The 22,383-nt window shown below is 37.1% G+C and overlaps 2 protein-coding genes and 1 long non-coding RNA gene across 15 annotated transcripts in view; 2 read left to right on the top strand and 1 right to left on the bottom strand.

Moving 5' to 3' along the window:
• The window catches only part of LOC136341290 (uncharacterized), a 59,005-nt gene that overhangs the window by 17,659 nt on the left and 18,963 nt on the right, over nt 1–22,383 (bottom strand). Inside the window, exons 2-6 of one of the 6 annotated variants that reach the window (XR_010732476.1) lie at nt 9,540–9,683; nt 9,418–9,459; nt 7,920–8,083; nt 7,588–7,861; nt 6,942–7,511 (exon numbers count right to left, since the gene is read on the bottom strand). Coding sequence is in view for 1 of the 6 variants with exons in the window: in XM_066286102.1 (XP_066142199.1) it covers nt 9,418–9,459; nt 9,540–9,683 (186 nt within the window). In the remaining 5 variants the exon portion in view is untranslated. Of the gene's footprint in view, nt 1–6,941; nt 7,512–7,587; nt 9,460–9,539; nt 9,684–9,744; nt 9,847–11,978; nt 12,084–22,383 lie in introns of those variants that run through there. The other 5 variants (XR_010732477.1, XR_010732475.1, XR_010732478.1 and 2 more) reach the window with 5 other exon arrangements.
• The window catches only part of Mp (Multiplexin), a 269,908-nt gene that overhangs the window by 230,740 nt on the left and 16,785 nt on the right, over nt 1–22,383 (top strand). For 6 of the 8 annotated variants that reach the window (XM_066286068.1, XM_066286067.1, XM_066286064.1 and 3 more), the window contains 6 exons: nt 4,015–4,122; nt 5,762–5,839; nt 6,195–6,405; nt 7,594–7,671; nt 13,235–13,434; nt 17,628–17,882. In XM_066286068.1, the coding sequence (XP_066142165.1) occupies nt 4,015–4,122; nt 5,762–5,839; nt 6,195–6,405; nt 7,594–7,671; nt 13,235–13,434; nt 17,628–17,882 (930 nt within the window). The remainder of the gene's footprint in view (nt 1–4,014; nt 4,123–5,761; nt 5,840–6,194; nt 6,406–7,593; nt 7,672–13,234; nt 13,435–17,627; nt 17,883–22,383) is intronic. The other 2 variants (XM_066286066.1, XM_066286065.1) reach the window with 2 other exon arrangements.
• Nucleotides 11,780–12,516, top strand: LOC136341298 (uncharacterized). The gene is made up of 2 exons (XR_010732487.1): nt 11,780–12,349; nt 12,411–12,516. It is a non-coding gene; the product is annotated as an uncharacterized lncRNA (long non-coding RNA).

Below are 22,383 nucleotides of genomic sequence, written 5' to 3'. Positions count from 1 at the left end.
TTTAAATATAGCAGCGCTCGTAAATTATACAAACGAAGATTATCTCAATATGTTTATTGTTATTGGTGAATGTAACGAAGTATTAACGCGATTACGTTATACATTTAGTATTCGATACTTAGAAAAAACGCAGTTGTCACAAAAAGTTCCCAAGCACAATAAATTATTTTAAAACTAGAGGATATCACAAAGGAAATAAGTGTATTGTTGATGACGAAATAATTGAAACAGAAATTTCCAAAATGTTAAAAAATACATGAACTGTACTTTTTTTGAGAAAATTCTAAATATTTCAAAAACCGTAAAATTTAGGTATAGAATAATATAAATTAAAAATATTCATAATATTCCGTAGAACTCAAATTCGGTATAAAATACCGGGTGTATCGCTTGAAATAAGTGAGTTGAAATTAATTTCCGGTATAACCGGAAATGGTATTTTTATAAAAATGAGGTGATCTTTCGATAAAAAAAAATCATTTTTAACGATAGATCACCTCCGCTTCAGTACGATACTCAAATTTGAATTTTTTCGTAGTCAAAGTTTTCAAGATACGGATAGAGGCACAAATTCCTGGGACGCCCTATAGATATTTTATACATCCTGCGGAGCGAAAAAGAACTATTTTTGTACAAAACATGCTTTATTTACTTTATTTTTTTAAGTTCTTACCTCTTGACATTCATTAGTATCAATGTTCTTAAAACACCCTGTATATGTTTTTTCTAGGTCTTGATCTCTATGCTTTTAAATTGTCTTAGAAAGTGTAATTAGTATTGAGTCACAACGCTCGTGAGAAGGCGTATGAAAACTGTGTAAGCATCACGATTTTTTGTATTGCAATTTATTTCTTTTTTAACAAATTTCAACACAAGATAGATTTTAAATTTTTACTAAGTGTTTATAAGTCGTATCGAGCAATTGTCGAATACACTACATCTTACCAACATCCACATCTTAACGGGAAGCAGAAATAGATCTGGAAGCCCCCTGGATTGTATCTTTCCAAGAAACCCGATTACCACCTACACGTGAAGAGCGAAATTTACGACTTACCGGTATTTTCTTTAATAAGAAAGCGAACTGAATTAAGGACACCGCAAAGCTTTACGATTTAACGAGGTCGCAATCGAAAAGGCCACAAAATGGCTGGAAAGTGCCAGCAATTCGTAACAGCTGTGAAATAGTTTCGTTCCAGAAAATAGTCGGAGTTGGGGCCATTGAATCTGGAAATCAACCGCCGCAATCTTGTTCCAGATGCTCTCGTCGTTCTCTGATTACTTACCTACTTGCTTGGATATGTCGTTATCTGTTGAAGTTATGACAATTCCGTGTACAACGACCAGAAGCGGTTTTATCGGTTCCTGTAGAAGAATTCTGGATAATGTATGTTTAGTCTAAAAGTTCAACTCCATAATTCTGGAAATCGACCATCGAAACGTTGCCTTCAGATGATTTCTTAGTATTACATGCATGAGCAGCTTAAGGATTTATACTTAAAAAAAAGTGGGGAACCTTTAGGAATGAAATGCTTAATTTTTTGTACATAAGTACAATGAAAATGCTGCAAGATGTGAATCTGCCGAAAAAGTCATTATGGAGTATCGCGAGAGTTACGAATGTCGTCATCCGCTTGTTCATGGCATATTGAGCTGCCTCAGGATGGGAGGAAGGGACAAAAAATTAAAAAAAACAACGAATAATATGCAACAATTTTGCTGAAAATTAAGAGCCTAGAGCGAGGAATATCAATCTCGATATTATAGCGTTTCTGAGCGTAAGCGACATAAATCAGTTAGAAAATGGAAGGAAATTGGGGAACTCCAATGAGTAATAACTTCCTATTATTACTGATTTCCTTATCCATTATTATTGTGCGACAAAGATTTCAATCATACAGTGACACTCAAATCGTGAATTGAAACTTCGTTGCTATTGACTTTAGATCGGCACTGTACACTAAGTCCTGCCGCTCGCACGCGAAGATTTGGATGCAGCAAAGGTGACATGGCAGATGGCGCTGGAAGGATATTTTCCTGCAGGCGCAACATATCTTTCGTCGAATTTGCTGATTTCTGCCAATATTTCATCGGCTCGAGACGAAAACTGAGGAGATCCCGTAGGATAGAAACCGATTTTCTGGATGGCCTAGGTAAATGCAAAAGTAAGATGAGACGTGAAGACGCCATGGACATTCATCTTCTGAGATTTTTCCTATGGCTATTAAATGAGCGAATCTCATAGCCCAGAACGAGGCCATTGCAGATCATTTTATAGTATAGCATCAGGTAGATAATACACTGGCTTACAAAAAAACCGCAACACCAAGAAGAACACATCGTACACGTTTGAAATTCTGGCATTACGTTGGGTCGGGTAATAGATGAAAACGATCAAAATTATTGTGAATAAGTGAAAACATTTAATAATAATTTAATAATGGGTGGTATCTCCTATTAAATTAATACATTCCTGTAAGCGACGTGGCATGCTTAAAATTAAATTGTCACTATCTTCCTGTGGTATTGTATCCCAGGCAATCTGCACCTGCTCACGGAGTTTATCTATGGTCTCTAGAGGGCGAGATAAACGTTGAAGTCTCCGACCCATTATATCCCATACATGCTCTATTGGGGACAAATCTGGAGACCGAGCTAGCCAAGGCAAAGTATCCAAATTTTCAGCTTCCAAGTACCTCAAAGTATCGTTGGCTACATGTGGTCGCGCATTATCCTGTTGAAATGTGCTTCAAAGATGGTCGTGCATGTATGATAAAGAACCGGTTCTAAGACACTATTAATGTACCTCTGAGCATTTAATCTATCATAAATGAAAACAAGAGGAGACCGACTACCATACTGGATGGCACCCCAAACCATGACACCTGGTGTTAAACCAGAATGACGCCTTTCCGAAAAGTCCAAATTTAATCGCTCTCCCCTGCGCCTTCTAACACGTAACCGTCCATCAGATCGCCATAAACAAAATCGGCTCTCATCACTGAACACGATTCTTCTCCACTCATCCACCCATCGCACTCTCAGACGACACCACTCTAGTCGGACCACCCTGTGGTTTCGTGATAATGGAAGCCGACGCATAGGACGATATGAATTTAGTCCAAAACTTCGAATTCTGCGATACATCGTACTAAGGGAGGCCCTTCGATTTAGGGTGGCTACCCAGTTAGCACCAAGAGACGGAATTGTATCAAACGGGGCGTCTCTCGCTGAACGACGAAGTCGCGGGTCTTCGCGTTGGTTCGTCATTCTTGGACGGCCACTACCACGATGACGATTTACTGACCCTTCGTTAGACCAATCTCTCCAAGCTCTTAGCACTGTTGATGCGTTTCGATCCAATCTACGTGCAATTTCGCGGAAAGGTAAACCTGCCTCATGCATATCAACAATTCTTCACCTTTCAAAGAGAGTTAACTGCCGATAAACTGCATTTTGACGTACAGGAGGCATTTTGCACTACCACACATTTAATGTGGTACTAACAATGGTACCTTTATCGCTATCCGCCTGTAAGAAAATTTGCAAAAAGAACGATCGTCACAGATAAAAAAGTAAAGAAAAACTTCATATCGCATTAAAATACGAACTTGAAATTTTTATCATTTTTTTCTCTTTACAAGTCTAAAATCATACCAAAATTTCACATACATACAATGCGTTCTTCTTGGTGTTGCGGTTTTTTTTTTAAGTTAGTGTATAAAATCAAACGGTTAGATAATAAGTCGACTGTTAGAGCGTCCTTTAGGGACGAAAACACTAACAACAAGTAATTTTAGTTTGTTTCCCTAATCAAATTACTGCGTCCCGTCATTCCATTCCTTCTTTGACCTTGACCATTCTGGACTGCGACATCAATTTTAATTAACTAAATTAGTCGGATTCCCGATAGCGCTCGGATCAACTTCCATTTAATTTGTTACCAGCCATGTTATGCCGGGAATTTTGTATTCGCACTTCCTTAAACGCCTTCAATTATTTTATTTATTACAGGGTGAAAAAGGCGATTTGGGACGACGAGGACGACGAGGCAAGCCCGGACCTCCCGGTCCACCGGGGATGATAGGCAAGGGTGCAGAGGGGAGTGCACAAGGATGGACGGTGAGGATAACAAAATTCGACATTTTAAAAAACAAAAATTAGAATTTATTACTGTAGATTAGCAATGAGCCGACTACACGGGGTCCGTCCCGTCAACAGTTGTTATAAAATTTTTTCCACGAAATCAGTGAAAAGAGAAAAAGTCGTGTGGCTCCACGGGACGATTAAACATGCGAGAAAAATTCAGGGGGTTAATCCTTGACCCGTCATGAGAATATTTTGTCTTTTGATGATTTTTGGGACGCCTCTTTGTCCCGAAGATAAAGAAAAGTTCTAGAAGAAAAATGTTCAAGAATAACAACGTTTGATTACTAAATATTACATATCAAGCATCTTAACCTACATGCTCTGTTGAAAATAACCACCTCCAGCTAGGTTGCAACAATCTAACCGGCTCCTCCTTGACTGCCGAACTCTTTCAAAAACACTAAGGTGGTTTCTCATTGAATTTCACCCATCAATGATCCGATTTCTCAAATTTTCCGCATTTTCCACTGGAACATCATGAACTAACGGCTTTAGATGTTCCCAATAGAAAATCATCGTGGGGATTTAAGACCGGAAATCGAGCGGGCCATAAGTGGGGTCCACCTCGACCAATCCAGCGATCTCATATATTTCACATTATCTTACATTATCGTATCTTCGGAACAAAGAGGCTTTTCAAAAATGATCAAAGGACAAAATATTCTTAGAATAATCCAGAGAATCTTAATTTGAACTTTTGCAGTATGTTTAACGATCACCCTGTATAAAGAATCAAAATATATTTCAATTGATGACCCTCCGTGCGGTCTGAATTTTTGAGAGAGTCGCTCTAATGCGCATAAAGGGCGAAGCTGGGAGATCATACCAAATTCTCCGAGAACTCATTATTTTCGAAGATTATGAGGATCGAATTTTCTTTGAAAGTCCCTGTATAGACTTGAGAAAAGATTTTTTTCGTCGACGCTAAATGCCAAATTGATTATTATTGAGTTGTTATTAGTATATATCATACATCTAATAGGTGAAAAGCCCATTAAGGGCTAAGGCACATTTTCATTTATCATGCACATATATGCTAAGGTATTTGTTTTTGTTTCCCGGTGCTTTCGCCCGGAAAGAATGGAAAGGTAAGTTAGTTTTACTGCCCTAATAGTTGTCGCAGGAAATGAATATTACATGGAATAGGGATATTAGGAGAGAATATTGCCGGAAAAGGTGTTGGTGGAATTGCCACGTAGAGTTTGTATGGGCTTTGTATGCGGATATGTAAATGTGGGCTATGGGAGATTTATTCCGAGTGCTTTGTTGATTTTTATCACTCAAACTAACGGAAATCAGAAGTATTATTGCATTGCTGTGATTCGAATGATTCCAGGACGCTACCTGTAAAAAACCATTATTTGACCTTTAATCCCATACATGTACTGACTGAACACAGACACTGCAACTAATGATCCAGTACTTTTTTGATGATTTTTTTTACAATAGTAAAACAGCAACAATAACCCCGAAGTTGTGTACCAAAACGAAAATTTGAACATCACACAATAAATTGATATAATGTTCGTTCGCAGTGTTTACTTGCGATCTGCCACATATCAACCGCATTCGGTTTACTGCAAATAGTATAAACACCAAATTTATTTTCCAGGGTAGGCCAGGACCAACTGGACCGTCAGGCCCGCTAGGGCCCAAAGGTGAAAAAGGAGATTCCTGGGGTGGTGGATCTGTACGTAACACCACAGTAACTAATACCAATCCGATAAATCCTTTAAGGTCATATTACCATTTTCTACTCCATGATTTATTCCCTGAAACTCGACTGGCCTTAATAAGGTCGTTAATATTAATAAAGGGCGCGTCTGTTTACCAGTTTGAAAAGAAATTCCTACTAAGCATGATTTGAATGAATCTGCACCTGCAGTCAAGCTTAATTTATAAATCCACGAGGGATTAATTAGATTCGCAGCCTGTTGGCCTTTTCGCTTTAATATCGCTTCCAATCAAAAGGCTGATGGCTGGAAAACAGGTTATTGAACCATTTTGATGTGGTTCCTACAGTGTTGGTTATTTGTTTCTTTAAGGGCCTTAAAGGTGAGAAAGGCGATAAGGGAGAACGAGGAAGTGATGGCAAAGACGGACAGCCTGGGAGAGACTCCGAAAGCAGAATTATTGCAATGCCTGGACCTCCTGGTCCACCAGGACCGCCAGGATTGCCGGGGTTGTCCATTACTGGACCGAAGGGCGAACCTGGTGAATCAATTTTCAGTGAACCTCTCTTCAATATACGACCAGGTTAGTATTTAATATAGCCACTAAAGTATATTTTCGTAATAATGAAAATTGTCCCTTTAAGGGGAACGAAATTAAACGCGCCGTAATCAAAATCGGGCGAAATATTGCGATCATAAAATCCAATAACGGGTTTATAGAAGGAGGACTGGAAATTTTTGAACCAATTTATAGAAGTTACTTATGGTTCAAAGCCAGTAATAACTTTCTAGGGTAGCGTTTAGTTCGTGAGGTCGTTTTCTAACGATAAAATACTAAATTCTTGGGGATAAGTTCGAAGGCGCGAGCTAAATTTGATATAAGATTAGCCAGTGGTTGGTGGTAAACAATTTATCCGATATCGAACTGAAAGGAGGTGAGAGTAATTCACGCGATGAAGTTGAAATACTTTTCTCGCCACCGTTTTCCAATGATCTACAAGGACTGGACAGAGCCTTGTATTTTTCCGTCTTATAACCCCCCCTCTCCCAGGCAACTGGACACTAATTCATGGCGGCGACATCGGATCAAGTGACGCGGGCATGCCCTCTTGCGTATGACCTGCCGCGATCGCGTCGGCGCGTGACACCTCTCGAACAACAAAATGTCGTCGCAGAGGCACTAATGCATGGCGACCTACCGTTCAAAAAATGGGACCAATTTCAGTAGAGCGTCGGAATTTCTCCGTGGTGACCACTTCTTCTACATCAGTTCCGTTTTCTGAAATTTGAAATGTTTATTCATCAATCGTAGCTGACACGAAATAAATAAAATAACGCTTGTACTGCGGTAATATATTTTATTATCAAACTGCTAGCGGTGCAGCAAAGTAATAGTATAACAGAAAGAAAACAAAACATAATTATAAGCTAAGGAAAGGTTTAGAGAAAATACCACTAACCTCATTAATATTTATCCTAAAGCCCCATTTAAATTGCAACTTTCGAGCCACACCCATAAAGCTTGGTTAAAAATAAATGAAAGAACTGGCTGAGAAACTCAAGCCTTCGGCAGAAATTGGGAACTAAATTATTAACTCCACAAATCCATTAGGCCTTCCCTAGTGGCCGGTTGTAAATGACACGAATTTTCCTGCATTAAATTTAATGAAAGACAAGTTTCTGCTTGACCTAAAACACACCTTTCTTAGAACCGAATTAAATCGCTTAATTTCTTTTCTAACGAAACGTTTTGTTTCAAACTTACCCAAAGGAGCCCAAAGCAACATGGAGGAACTTAGAGCAGTGCAGGAATTAACCGACTTAAAGGATCTGAGAACGGAAGCAGCAGGTAGTGTAACGAATTTAGACGTATTATCTCTGTTGTATGTCGTCCTTGTTTTCGTTTAGTTGTTGCACTGTTTTCCTATTTTTATTGCACACTTCCGAAGTAAATAGATTAGATACACGACACCGTAGGTTTAGGAGGCTTTACTAGGGCCGGACTTTTAGGGCAGACAGGAGTTTTAGTAAAGTTTCACCTTAAATTACGCTATTTAAAGACAGTTTTACAAACAAAGAGAAATCAGGGAATCTTACTGAAAAATCACTGCTTTAACCTTATCTACTCCCCTCAATTTTTGCTCGCCCTTTTTTCGATAAAGATCAGATCAAATTTGTTCAGAGAACTTATTCTCGGAATATCCAATTGATGTGGGAGAAGCTGAATAATGACGCAGTCAGCAATACTTTCGAGAGATTTCCTGGCGGGATTATGAAGATGGCTTCAGTTTTTTGTCTTTTGAATAAAAGTTTGGATTTTATTAAGGATTTGTCTATTCCTCTACAGGCATAAGCTAGGTAAACCCCCATCTTTCCAAGCCATTAAAAAGCTTCTTATGTAACATTTGCGTTGCAGATGTAAATTGTAGCCAACGTATGTTAAAATTGTACAGCATATCTTCCTTCACATAAACTAAATGGGGGATAAATGCAAGGAAATATTTCCATTCGTAGGCAATGGAACACTTATGCCTGAAGTTTCCATGTTTATGAAATAAAATGTGAAAATGTTAATGTCTGGTCGAGTCTAGTCCGTGACAAATTGTCTTATTATTATATTTATGACTATGTTTCTCCATTCTAAAGTCAAGGCAAGATTTTTATTTGAGATGTCAAAAAAGGGCGAAATTATGAATATGTTTAGTGGTCTTGGGGCAAACCATTAGAGATGATAAGTCTGTGAACTGGAGATAAAGTCGTGTCCTTGTGAGAGATCTCTGTTAACACCACAAAATGTGATGATTTCTTAAGATATTTTCTCTTACTTTTTATTGCTATAATATTGGCATTTTCTATTTACTTATTTTCTATGTAGTTATAAAAATTTTATATCCTTCTTTTTGCAATTTATTAAATTGAAAAACTAAAAAAAATTAACTAACGTTTTTCCCACTTTGACGAAGTTTTCTTAAAATATTTTCAACCTGGCATGACTTCCGCTTGAACCGGAAACTGACCCTCACTCAATATTTTTCAATGCAAGTGGCAGTTTTTTTTTTAATTCGACTGGGTTTTCGGTCGAAAATAAATTTAAGTGTCATAATACAACGATTATTTTGACATATTTTAATTTTTACGACTTTTCCGACACTTATAGAGCTTTACTGAAACACAATTGTCTATTGATCTATTTGACACAAATTGACGAAATAAATTTTATGTCGCCTGAATATTAATTAATTTCCATAAACAATTAAAGAATTTTAAAAAAAGTTTGAAAAAACTTATTTAAGTTAAAAATTTTTAATTTCAAAATAGTCATTTTTTTCCAAACAGCCCCCTACAATAATTTTTGCACAATTAGATTGGTAGAAAAGGAAAAGGAGCAAATGCACATCATTTATACCAAAAAGTTATACTTTTTGCGTAAATCGCGAAGAAGTGTAAATTATTTTTTACTACGTAGGTAATAAATACATGAGCGCACCTTTACACGATATAATTTGTTATTTGCGAAAATGTTCGAATTTTTTAAATTCGCAAATGGATTATTGCTGAGCTCTAAAATATGCAACCTTGTCTCCATTTAACTTACCGTTTCCGAGATCCCCATACATAGGCTCGAGCTTGTCACACCCTGTAGAAACAAAAATAACTAACACATTTTCCTTTCCTTAAAACATGTTTGCTGAATCACTGCACAAATATTGAGCCTACCTTTGGAGGTATTGTTGGTATGAAATGGAAACAATAACCGTCCCATGTTTTGCCGTCAACTTTATCACCAGCCAGTTTTCTATTATCGAATTTGCTCCCTTGATTTCCACCTGTTCCCATTGTAGCTGCCGAGCTGGTCCATTTCTGGAACAAAATAATGAGACTCATATCCTAGCTTCAAAAAATTGGATCCACGAGCCCAAACCTGCTACGACATGTTTTCAATAAGCACTCTATCAGTGAATGCACGTTATTTACGCGAGCACTGACATCCGGAACGTTCGTGAATAGACCTTTATGCCGCACAGTCACTTTTCCAGGAATAGGGCGAGGTCGCGTGTGTATGTGGATCCTTCCATTTTTCATGATCTTAATAGAAACCAACCCCGCTTCTTTACTTTTTCTTCGCATAAATTTTAAACCGGAAATATGCTTCCGTGGCGCTGACACGTCATTTCAACCTTTTATCGAATGGATTCTCACTAGGAAAGTCGTTTCGTATGTGCCCTAATGCTAATAAGCTCAACGTTTTGTAACTCAAATTTGACTCGAATCATTAAGATCCCTGAAATTATTCCGCTTTCGATACGCGTCAACTGCAATTAATATATTACAAGGTGTTTCCTGAGTACTTGTGCAAACTTTAAAGAGCGAATCTTTGACTAATTTTAAGATAAAAAGTTCATATGAACCTTGTTGAGAATCAGTTTAGTTTATGAGATACAGGACTTCAAAAAAAAATCCCCCTTGATATTTACTACCATTAGGAACATGTAAGTTTGACGAAATTTTGGATACTGGAGGTATCAGTGATGAGAAACTCAAATATTTACTTAATCTTTCATTTAACGTTAGAGCCTGTAATAATGTTTTGCTTAATTTTGTAGGAACTTTACTCATGTTATTTAATAAGGTTAGGACTTCTGGGATTGGCTCTTCAGTTTAACTATGATATTTTTCTTTCGACATTCTAAGGAGAATATCCTCTTCTGGATCTTCATCACTATTAGTTCTAGGAAAATTTAGAATATTTTCATGGAACTTCCTAACCGTGTCAGCCTAATGGCTATTCCATGCCAGCCAAAGATTTATTATAGCATCCTTAATGGTCAGTTCCTTCACAAGTTTGAATAGATTTTCGGATTTCGAAGATACAATTGAAGACAACAAACTGGATCGGCGGCAAAGTTTCGTGATGCGGACGACATTTTGGTCCATAGGTTCAATGAGTGCAAAAAAATTAGAGCCCTTTTAACTAGCCAAGAGGATGTCAAAAGGAATCTCCTAGTCGAGGGAACCGAGAGCAGTAAGTTGTTTCCCAGGTGCAAACACCCCGTATACTAAATTTGACTACCATACACCAAAAGAGTATAAAGATATGAAATAAACTGAAAAATAATTTTTAACAACCTATAATTTTCTTACTATTAACTTTCGGAATGCAACAATTTCGCCGGATCTAGATGTCAACAACGCTCTTTGTCCCATTACTTTTGGGACACCCTGTATACACAAAAGACAACAGGCACCCGCGTATTTGTCCATTAGTCAAATATTAACACCCTGTGTATCAGCACATGCGTTCATTAAATACATGCGGTTAAATTGCCTTTAAAATTTATCTAATAAATACGGTTTTGTGTATCGTCTCTAAACGCTGCGGATTATCGGAGCGTTTTCGTTGAGGGTGGTTGTGCAACGCCATGTGAATGAAAATAATTGAATCGCCTCAAAGATCCCTCAGAAAAACAAAACAAGTCGACGAGCGCTGAAAAGTTCATTAGCTCGCCAGGTCAGCGGCGTAGTTAACAAATGAATTTTTATGATGATATGAACCGCGCTCAATTTATTACGTAAGTAAAATAATATTTAAATCTTTCCACTAGATAAAGGTGACGCTACAGTCATAATGGACTCTGTAACCTATTCAAGCATGAAAATTAAGATATTGATCCATATTCTGGGTGGTCTGAGCTCAGTTCGCGATGATACCAGGGGCACTTGATTGGTGGAAAACATAGAAATAAATTTATTTTTCTGGGGCTGTTAAATGATCATGAAGCATTTTTACATTAACTTCTCACCATCCTGAACTGATGCGTTCCTGATACCTATGCGTATTATTCTGAAAGGTACTTCCTAATGAATTGCCTCAAGGGTGAATTATTTAACACTTTTGTACATCCCCGTTTGCTTCACTTTCTCGTTTGTTTTAACTTCAATATTCGTCCGAATGGCGCTGAGTGGTCCACTCACATATTCGTTTGCAGCAATTCCACACCGGACTTGTGAAATTGTATTAACTAAATTTGCAATTCTTGGCTATCCAAGTGCTTTTTAACTTTTCTGCTTTGTCGCCGCTGCATTGGGACATATTACTTCGTTTACCTTATTTACATTGAATATATTTACATACAGTGTGTTCATTAGAAGACTTACCAGCCCGAACAACGCACAAACGGAGATTCACATGAAACTAGTGAGTAAGGTGGTCTTCCACGGTACGAGGGAGAACACTTTTGACATTGTCTGTGTAAACCTAATAATCACTCCTTGCCACCACGCTACCCCCCACTTGAAAATTTTAAATGGTACAAAGCAACAAGACGGGACACTGCCATATCACATCATGCCGATGCGACAATGGCTTGATGGGCGATTTCCAGGTAGATAGATTGGCAGAAGAGCAGCAATGGCCTCCAAGATCTCCTGATTTAACGCCTCTTGATTTTTTCCTTTGGGACCTTCATAAATCAGCTGACCCGATGACCACCATGGGGTCATCTTGGCTTGGCTTCGGACTTGGGCTTGTAAGTTTTCAGATGAACACATTGTATATCAAAATTAATTTCAAAGCAGACATCTTTCCAGGTAACGACGTTCCGTAAACATTCCAGAACGCATTAAACATGGAACGTTGAGATCGACAAATCCCCCTTACGTTATTTACAAGAAAAAATATATCCTTTCTAAAGCAGGGATTGGGTTTCCATACACCTTATTTGCGTATAAGATTGGATACAGAAAAAAATTGATTCCCCTTCATGTTTCAGACGTATGCCCGAAACCTTATATTTCTTATTGCCAAACAGCAATTGTTGTCGGTAGTCTTTCACAAGGTGGTTGTTATTCCAAAAATAAATAAATGTACGCCCTGCACCCTACAAACAAACGTCAAAATGCCGTTTCTATTGTATTTGAAAACGGAAAAATGGGGTCCCATAATCTATTCTTCTCTATATCGAGAGCATGTGGAAAAGTGCTCTCCAGGTGCCCCTGCAAGAGCATAAATTGTAACATGTCGTCTGTGGGAGAATAAGTATATATTTTTGTCACGATGCAAGTTTGCATTCATTGTTCAAAGAGCCGGAATGGATCCTTGGAGATCATTTCCTTTGGCACATACTTAATCGACAGTTCTTTATCTTGAAGTTTTGTCCATTCGAACTCTATGAATAATTCCTGTACAAAATATACTGTTTAAAATGATAAATATGACTACATTTGATGCACGTACGAAAGTGTTTTTGTCTTTACCGCACTCGATTTCTGACCAAAACATCGAAAGCAGAATTCGCCATCGTTCGCGAACGTTCGCGATGTTCGGTCAAGTTCATTCAGCGTGCATTAAAGTATCACTTTCCGTGCCCTTTGCCGTGCAATGTTTTATGTATAAGTTATCTATTTACTTCTAGGTCGTTCCACGGCAGCCCCGCCTATAGCACATGCTGTGACGCAAAAAAAGACCGAGACTCCTATGTCTGGAGCAATGGCATTCAAATCTAGGAATATGATGCTTGAGGCGACAAAGGGGAGCCCTATTGGGACAATGGTATACATTATTGAGGAGGAATCCTTGTTAGTTCGGGTGAATGCGGGATGGCAGTATGTCGCGGTATGTATTCGAAATTTATGATTTGATTATGATTTGAGTTCCCCGGTATGAGATACCTAATAATGTAGACAAGCCGGAAGGCTTTTGTATGTTGAGTCTCTGGTGTTATCCGCCAGTTCCGTTTTTGCCTGTATTTTTGTCGGGGTGTTGGCCAATGGGCGTTAATGCTATGTCCGTTTTATCAATTGTAAATAAGCCCGGATGTTTTTCTGAGGGATTAATCTTCTGAAATGTCAAAGAAATGACTACTATTAACTGAAATTCAATTAAGAAATCATAATATAAATTCAATTATAAAATTCTAGAAACTTTGCAAGTTGCCATAGTAACAGCAGGGAAAAAACGCTAAAATTTCCGCTCGAAGCATAGTTCCAATCAAGGGAATATTTTTAGTGCAGAGCACTTAATAATTGCATATTTTAACTAAAGCAATGGATCCGAATGCCGTTAAAAGGGTCGATTCTTCCTGCAAATTTGCAATTGAAGCGAACAATCAATTATTCAGGAAACTCCTTTTACCTAATTACCTAAAGAAAATATATCTTGTAATTTTGCTTCGACATTTCTACAAGAACGGAATACTTCGTGCCATTGATTGCAAAGCAATATTCTTCTAATAAACCTCTCCGACAACTGGAATTCCTCAACCAAAAACAAGTTTTGCACCTGAACAGCTCAGTCAGACGAATAATTTATATTAATTGCTTCGTAAGTATCTGCTTTAGAACGAGCACACACCTCCATCTGAGTCTCACGACCAATTTAATCTCTGGCTCGTTAAATATCTCCAAAATATATGGGAAGACATTCTTGCAACCGTTGCAAATTTAGGACTTTGAGATGGAACATTTCCACTCCAATTGTCTCAAAGTCTCTCCGACAACGGCAAATTATATTTTTGTATCAAGTGCGGCAAATACTACTTTGGTCCATGAGATCCAAAGTGTTTAACGACGCGGAGCCGAGTCAAAAATCGATAGAGCGCGACAAAGAAATTTCGCGGCCGAGCTGCATCAACATTTTATCTGCTGATGGTACTTTGAGTGGTGCGAAATCGGTGGATGAGTTCTTTGACAAAGCACTATTTAACGCACTGGATGCGAAAATAATATATATACAGGGTCATTAACGGTGAGTGTCCTAGTAAAAGTTTACGAGATTTTAATATACCTAGAGGCTTGACATTCTGAATGCCGATATAACGAAGTTTGATCTCTTCAATTCAAATATTGGTATCATTGCGAAGTTGTCAGATCTATCAGTCTATGTGTAACCGACGATTTATCAGATCTATGTGCAACCGACAACGACTTTGGTATTTCAAATGGCACACCCTGTATTTTATTATAATTTCTAATTGCCCGGATAATTTAAACCCCAGTTTATGTACATATGCCGTCACTATGACGTACCGTTTTCGAAAAAAAATTTTTTCTTTGGCTAATTGCACGACAAACTCCTCGAAATTTAAAAACGCATAACTCTTCAACTATCACAGCTAGAGAGCTGAAATTTGAGCTACAGACTCTTATTAGTTATCTGAATCCTGTAGTATTATAAATTTTTTGGATTTACATACAGTGCGTGAGAAAATTAGCACGATATCAGAAGAATATGAATATGAGTGTTAAATCATAACTTTAGTTAAATAGAAAACCCTATACAGGGTGTTTCCTAACTACGTGTAAAAAATTTAAAGGCGTAATCCTTGACTGATTTTGAGTCAAAAATGTCTAATAAGCATATGTCCGCAAATGCCTTGTTTCCAAGATACAGGGTGTTGAAATGTGACAAGAAAAAGATATTTTATTTCCAAAATGACTCAATTTGGGTGTTTGAATTTTAGAAAAGACAATTTTTTGGGGGAATGCTTTAATGATTAATTATAAGAATTGCTGAAAATGACCACCATTACTTCATAAGAGATCCTGTATCACAAAGACGTTGAAAGAGGTTTTTAAAGGTTTGGTGGTTGGGAGCTTGGTGGTTTGGAAACCTTTCCATGTAAATGCGCCTCGCTGCCAAACACTTACCATCAGCAAGGCCGTAAACAAAAACCATATTGGCCATTTCTTGATTAGTGTAATTAGGCATTTGAAAAATTTTCAAAACTGAGGTATAATCTGATTTTTTGGGACACAGAACTAAATTCTTTCACTTTAGAGAGTAAAACACCAAAATAACACTGACTATCTTATTTATAGTAGTGGAAGTAGCAAAAAAACTAACAATAAACAAGTTAGTAAATACCACCAAACCTTTAGAAACCTTTAAAAACTTTTTCTACGTCTTTCAGTCAACACCCTGTATCTTGGAAACAAGGCATTTGCGGACATATGTTTATTAGACATTTTTGACTCAAAATCAGTCGAGGATTACGCCTTTAAATTTTTTACACGTACTTAGGAAACACCCTGTATATTTGGATGGCATCTAAAAGATCAATAAATTCTCTATCGAAAATTATCGAACATTGATATAATTATTTTCAACAGTTTTTCGGATATTTGCAAAAATTAGAATCTTTGAGAGTAAAAGGTACCACTTATTAGTTGATTTAATTAGGAAGAGACTACAAATTAACAACGTAAAATAAATGAAATTGTAACATCCTTTATAATAAACCAGGTCAATGTGATATAAACAAAATTAGAGATTTTATGAAAAATGGCTACCGTTTGCTTTGAGACATTCTTGGATTGAATTCATAACGTGGATGCTTTTAGCTCTCTAGAGCTCATTTGGGTCAAGCCAATCTAATGCTTCTTTCGCCCGCTCCTCTAACTGTTCGATATTTCGCAGCTCGTCCCAGTATACTCTACTTTAATGACACCCCATAAATAAGCATCAACCAGTGTTAGATGTGGTAACCAGGATGGCCAATTCTAAGGATCCAGACACCGTATCCATCGATCTCGAAACATCGAAAGAAGTTGGGCACTCATCTCATTATTGCAGTGAGCAGGAGCACCAACTAATTAATACCAACAGTGCCCATATAAATTTAATGGTGAATTGTCTATAAACGCGGTAATTGTTGTCCTCAAAATGTCCAAATATTTTCCACTATTTAATTTTAACCGATAATAGTGAATATTGCAAAAAAAACAATTGTTTATTTATAATGCTTCCATAGTAACGCATAGTCTCCTCTTCAAATCGATTAATGAGTGCTGCCTTTTACTCTCAAAGATTCTAATTTTTGCAAATATCTCAAAAACGACTGAAGATAATTACATCAATGTACATATAGCATATGATACACAAACTTGGGTTTAAATCTTCCGGGCAATTCGAAAATGTAACAAAATACAGGGTGTGCCATTTAAAATAACAAAGTTGTTGTCGGTTACACATAGATCTGGCAACCTCGCAATGATGCCAATATTTCAATTGAACCAATCAAAATCCATTACATTGATACACAACATTTCAGGTTACTAGTTATATTAGAACTTCGTAAGCTTTTAGTACGACACTCAGCGTGAATCACCCTGTATAGAAGATGTTTCAGAAGCATACCAACAAACTTTCATGAGATGTAGAGCTCATAAAAACAAGTATTTGGAAAGCATATAGTTAGGTCCGAAATGGTTTCCCTTCGAAGATACAGGATGCTTAATTTTTAATTTTTTTGACATTTTTTTGAAAATTTCAAAAACAGTTTGGGATATGGACATAAAATTGTTTGTTTTTGTGTCCTCCACGTCTACTAAAGTAAAATTAAATAAATTTCTCCAAAAAAATCGCACTCGTAAACCTATCCCGGTTTTTTTGATAGGCACATGAATGAAAAATAGTTTTTTACGTCGAAAACGGCTACTTGAGCAACACAACGCTAAGAGGCCTTTTTTATTAAGAATTCATGAAATATTACTGAAAAAGTATTCGTGTTAAAAAAAAGTCAGTGGATTTCCATTTTTTTCATCAAAAACATGCCTTTGAATGACCGCACTAGTGACACTGGTGTAAACGGAAATATTCTACCTAGTCAGCAAGGTGCACATTTCCCCCGCCATAACGTGTCCCGAATTTTATGTCCGTATCCCAAACTGGTTTTAAAATATTAAAAAACAAAACGATTTTGGACATAATTTTATTCGTTCTAAATACTTGTTTTTATGAGCTCTACGTCCCCTAAAACTTTGTCGATATACGTATATTTGTAAATCTCCCTGTATGCTTTTTTCCAGTTGGGAGCGCTATTACATACAGTTCCGTCGCCGGGAGCAGTACCATCTACCAGAGCACCGCCTCTGGTGCATCATCCATTCGAGTCGAGCAACCTTGTTACACAGGATGTTTTGTCGAAAACATCCAATCAAATACCTCAGCTACCTCGACTGCCAGAAATTATGCCCCACAAGGTGCATGCGACTTCGAGGCCAGAGTTCCACGTGAGACCTGGACAGTCACCAGAAGAAGCTAAGGCTACTCAGTTTGCAACGGTAAGTTTACTTCTATTTTTGATCATCTTGTTGCATCACCAATTTAATTATCACTTTAACCAATTAGGAAATGAATGTTTTTATGTAGCGAGTGGCATTCTGCTTTGCCCAACAAGCGAGGCGAGGTCTGTTACACAAAATCGCGTTTCCAAATGAGATAAATTAGACGATGACCTCGCTTAAAATTCATGTGTAATATTTACATTTTTATAGAGCCTTGTTCCTATTAAAACGGGATAATTATGCAGCCTTTCTCGATTTCCGCTATTGAGTCCCCGTTACGGGTCCCCTGTGGACGTTTTCGCTGATAACTTCTGGAAGTCCTAAGTTTGCATTTTGCCAAAACGACTCCGGCAACAGTTTTCTAGGTGCTTGACCGGAATTTATTTCCTCCGATGTTGTCTCTCTTTTCTGCTCTTATTTTATTAGTTTCCCGATTTATTACCCCCGGTTTCTGGGGAGAAAACGATTTGTTATATAGTTAGGTCGATAGGTAGGTGATTCCCTTGGATTGCTTTTGTAACACTTTAATCTGCGAGGGCTATAACTTATTCTTGCAACGCGGAGATTCTCGATTAAAAAATGCGCTCTTGGGTTTGAAATAAGCGCTAAGATGCACGTGACCTCAAAAATATGATGAGAAATTGCGTCCGTGATTAAATTCGTTTCATGTTTGACCCGTAAGTGTTTGAGTTATGGAGGTCTGGATACCATAAATTGTGTAAACCCTGCAAAACTAGTGTTGGTTATTCAACAGAGAAGAAGTTAAATTTAATAACTCCTTTCGAGGCACGGGTAAAAATAGACGATCCCTGAACCAATTCAGGGAATATTTGTGTTACTCAAGGGTTCACGTACATGCAGTGCGACCCATTTAAGATGGAAACACCCTTACGACTTTTGCATTTTTAACTTAATTTCAAAGGACTAAGACTCAAAAGATAGAGAGTAAGAAGCTCTATTTGTGCTATAAAAATTATTTTTTAACTCGCCCAACGAACGACAGCACGAATTCGGCATTCTTTAAAGCGGACACGTACCAAATTTCATCAAATAATAATAATAATAAACCATTTCAGAGAAGTTTATTTAATAGGTGCAAACAATATTATTTTATCATGATGGCCATAAAAATAAAATCACCCGAATTAAATTGAATGGTAAAAGTCAAGTAAATTTCTTTTTGGATGGAAATTTAAATAGCCTAAATTTTCTATAATTTCTTCAGTAAGAACTCGGACGATTTTTCACTCGCTTATTTGAGAAACCTCCATTTTCAATTAGGTGGCAATTCTATTCATAAAATCCGCTTGTGCGATATTTAAATTTGCATTTGGAAATTAAATGGATAGGCCGCATTAGTCTATTTACCGAATGGCCTGCCAGATCTCCCGATCTTACCTCCTTCGGTTTTTTTCTGTGGGGCACGGTAAAAAATATAGTTTACAAGTGGCGTCCTCTCGACGTTGAAGATCTCCAAACTCGCATACCCAAAGCTTATGAGGAAATAACTCAACAACTGAAAAATGTCCAAAGGGCCATTTTACAAACATACAATAAATGCATTGAATTGAAGAGTGGGCTAGTGGAAACTTTCAAGATTTACTTTATTATTTTTTTATTTTATTTTTTACTTATTTCTATGGCTATCTTAATAAAATAACACTGTTTGCAATTGTAAAATAAATTTCTCTGAAATAGTTAATAATTGTTTTTTTTTAATTTAGTACGTATCCATTGCAAAGAAAGCCGAATTCAGCTAATATTTTTCCAAAAAACACCTTAAGTCTTTTTTCCGATTATTGACATAGAAAACAATTTTTACAGCATAAATAGAGCTATTTATTTTGTCTTTTGCGCATTTATTCTTTGAAATCGAGTTATAAACGCAAAAGTTACAGCGGTGTTTCCATCTTAAATGGGTCGCACTGTATATTACCCTAAAATTAACCTATAATTTTCAGTTCACTTGTGATATTACATATGATAATATACAGATAATAATATAGTAACGATCCACTCTTTGAAAGTTCTCCCCACGGAGCTCCATCTCGATCATATATTATCTGTTCGTTCGTGAATACTTAAGATCCTAAGCATATGCTGTAGACAACGTTGCCGTTAATAAATGATTAAGAAATCTATTTCGTATAGAAACCGTCAGCTCCAGAACTTTTTAAAATTCCCCTTTCAGCTAAAAGCCTTTTGTATTAAAAATTCCTTAATCAAAATTTTAAATTAAATACTGAGTAAAGAGCAATCTCGTCGGATTTGTCCAGATTTATTACTAAGTTTATTGCTCGTAAAGTGCAAGAGAATATCATCAAAAATTGTAATTTATGAACAAAAAATCTGTCTTTAACAACAATAATAATTTAGGCCCAATCTTAACATTAAATCCAATTGAGTTCACGCGAGATCTCGACTGGAAATTTTTAAGATTCTGGATACGCCTTCAATCGAGCGTAATCTTGTTTGCATCCTTCAAATCGAACGAAAGAATTTTATTTGTGGATTAAGCTTTATGGGAATTGGCGTAATTTGACTCGAATTCTCAGTCTTTTCATGAGGATAAATTGCATTTTTTTATTGAATGGAATTCGAAGAGAACCGAAAAGCTTTATGGGATAATATTATACGAAGTTACAAAGCGATGAATAATCGATTTCAGATCGGATTGGCTCGAAGAGAAATTTCAATTTAATTCATTGGGCAGATATCTAAAAGCGACCAGAAAAATCCTGAAAACGGATAGTTTATCAGTTAATTTAATACGGCAATACCAGCACAAGCAAATTTATAGTAAGAACTTTTGGAAGTAACTAATAGAACTAAATTAGATATTCAATTCGCTGAATGGGTTTTAAAAGGAATAAATCAATGAAAACGCAAGGAAGGCAATAAAACTCTATTAAACTATAATTACGCCCTTCAAAAAACCGTTAAAAGCCATTTCTCAGAATATTACAACACAGCAACAAGTTAATCGGCGTTTCTCGGCTCCTTTTTGCAGCACTCGGACCTTTTTGGGCCTCCGTGAATTTCGAGTTTTACCGTGTTGGGGATGAAACTCCGAGCATGAATCCACCTCATTGAAAAACATGATGAAGAATGGGATACAACTCAGCTTTTTGTAGTTAGGATAAAGGGACTAAAACAGGTTCTTGTCGCGGACGAATTGTTTACTCATCCCTTTTCTAACGAAAATTGGAGAATCCAGTATAGAGGCGATCTAGTTCATCCACAGAGTATCGTGTTGAGTTCCCTTCATGATCACCGATCGACTAAGCTCTCCTCCTGTCTTCCCCAGAGCCGCCATGGGGCATTTTTTCCCCATCCAATCTTTATATCCGATTTCTTTCAGCTTTCACTTCTACCTCCATGATGTTGTACAAGGTGCATTATTATAACTCGAACGGCATGATTAAGTCCCGAAACGCGCAGTGCTGAGTGATCTAATTCGTGAGTTAATTTCACAATAGCGATTAACGTAAGGTTTGAGCCACTACGACATTTTAACCAGATTTTATATGTTTAAAATAAAATTTACGTTAAACCGAAAAGCAAAAAAGACGACGCGTTTCGAATTATAACATCAACGGTGACAATTTATTTCATATTCATATTCACGAATAAAACAACAATGGAGACGATGATGGCGTTGTAACCGATTCCCCGACTAAAATCCGCTATACGTCATTATTAACTTATTAATCAAGTGTTTTCAGCGGTGTCTTTTCAAGCAAGTAGTGGAAAAAGTTATTTATTTCCCACCAGATAACCCGAAATCTCATCGCAATAAATTCGCAACATTTGCGGTCCAAAACCGACCGAATTCGCAATTCGGAATTCAGAGAAATAAATTTTTGCTTACGGATTACGAGGTTAACAGAAAATGGCACAATCCCAGCCAAATTTCTATATCTTCATCGAGGATAAATCACTTTTATTGTTGAAAGGAAATGAGCCAATATTTCACGCTTACATACACATAAACTAGCACCCCGAGGGCGGATCGGGATTCGATTTAATTAATAAAATTTCAAGATTCCAAGGAAAAGGGCCGTTTTTTATCGAAACGAGACTCGGCGACTGTTCAAAGTGTCTCATTAAAGTTTGCCAAAGGAATGGATTCTGTGCAAGGTGGTCGTGAAATACTATATATACCGATGTGGAAAAGGAGTTTTCTAACTATGAATTTTAAGGGCATCATTTTTGTCGGATGTCAAACGAGCTTCGGTAAGAAAATGGGTCATACATCAACGTTTCTAGTGCGATTACCAGTATTGCTTTCTTCCACCTCCTGTCATCTGTACTCAACGTATAAGGATAGTCCCAGAATTGGCCGACAGAACACTCTAAGAAAAAAAAATTGGAAATCATTACATTATTTCTCAACGTAGTCTTTGTTGAGAATGACACAGTAGACTGACGTTCTATACCCCGTTTATAGTAAGAAGCTTCGAACGTTTCAAAATAGGTATCAGATCTGGACCCCATC

The sequence above is a fragment of the Euwallacea fornicatus genome, chromosome 9, assembly GCF_040115645.1.
Source record: "Euwallacea fornicatus isolate EFF26 chromosome 9, ASM4011564v1, whole genome shotgun sequence".
Lineage (NCBI taxonomy): Eukaryota > Metazoa > Arthropoda > Insecta > Coleoptera > Curculionidae > Euwallacea > Euwallacea fornicatus.
The sequence above is the reverse complement of the archived record's forward strand: the minus strand, read 5'-3'. Positions and strand labels throughout refer to the sequence as shown.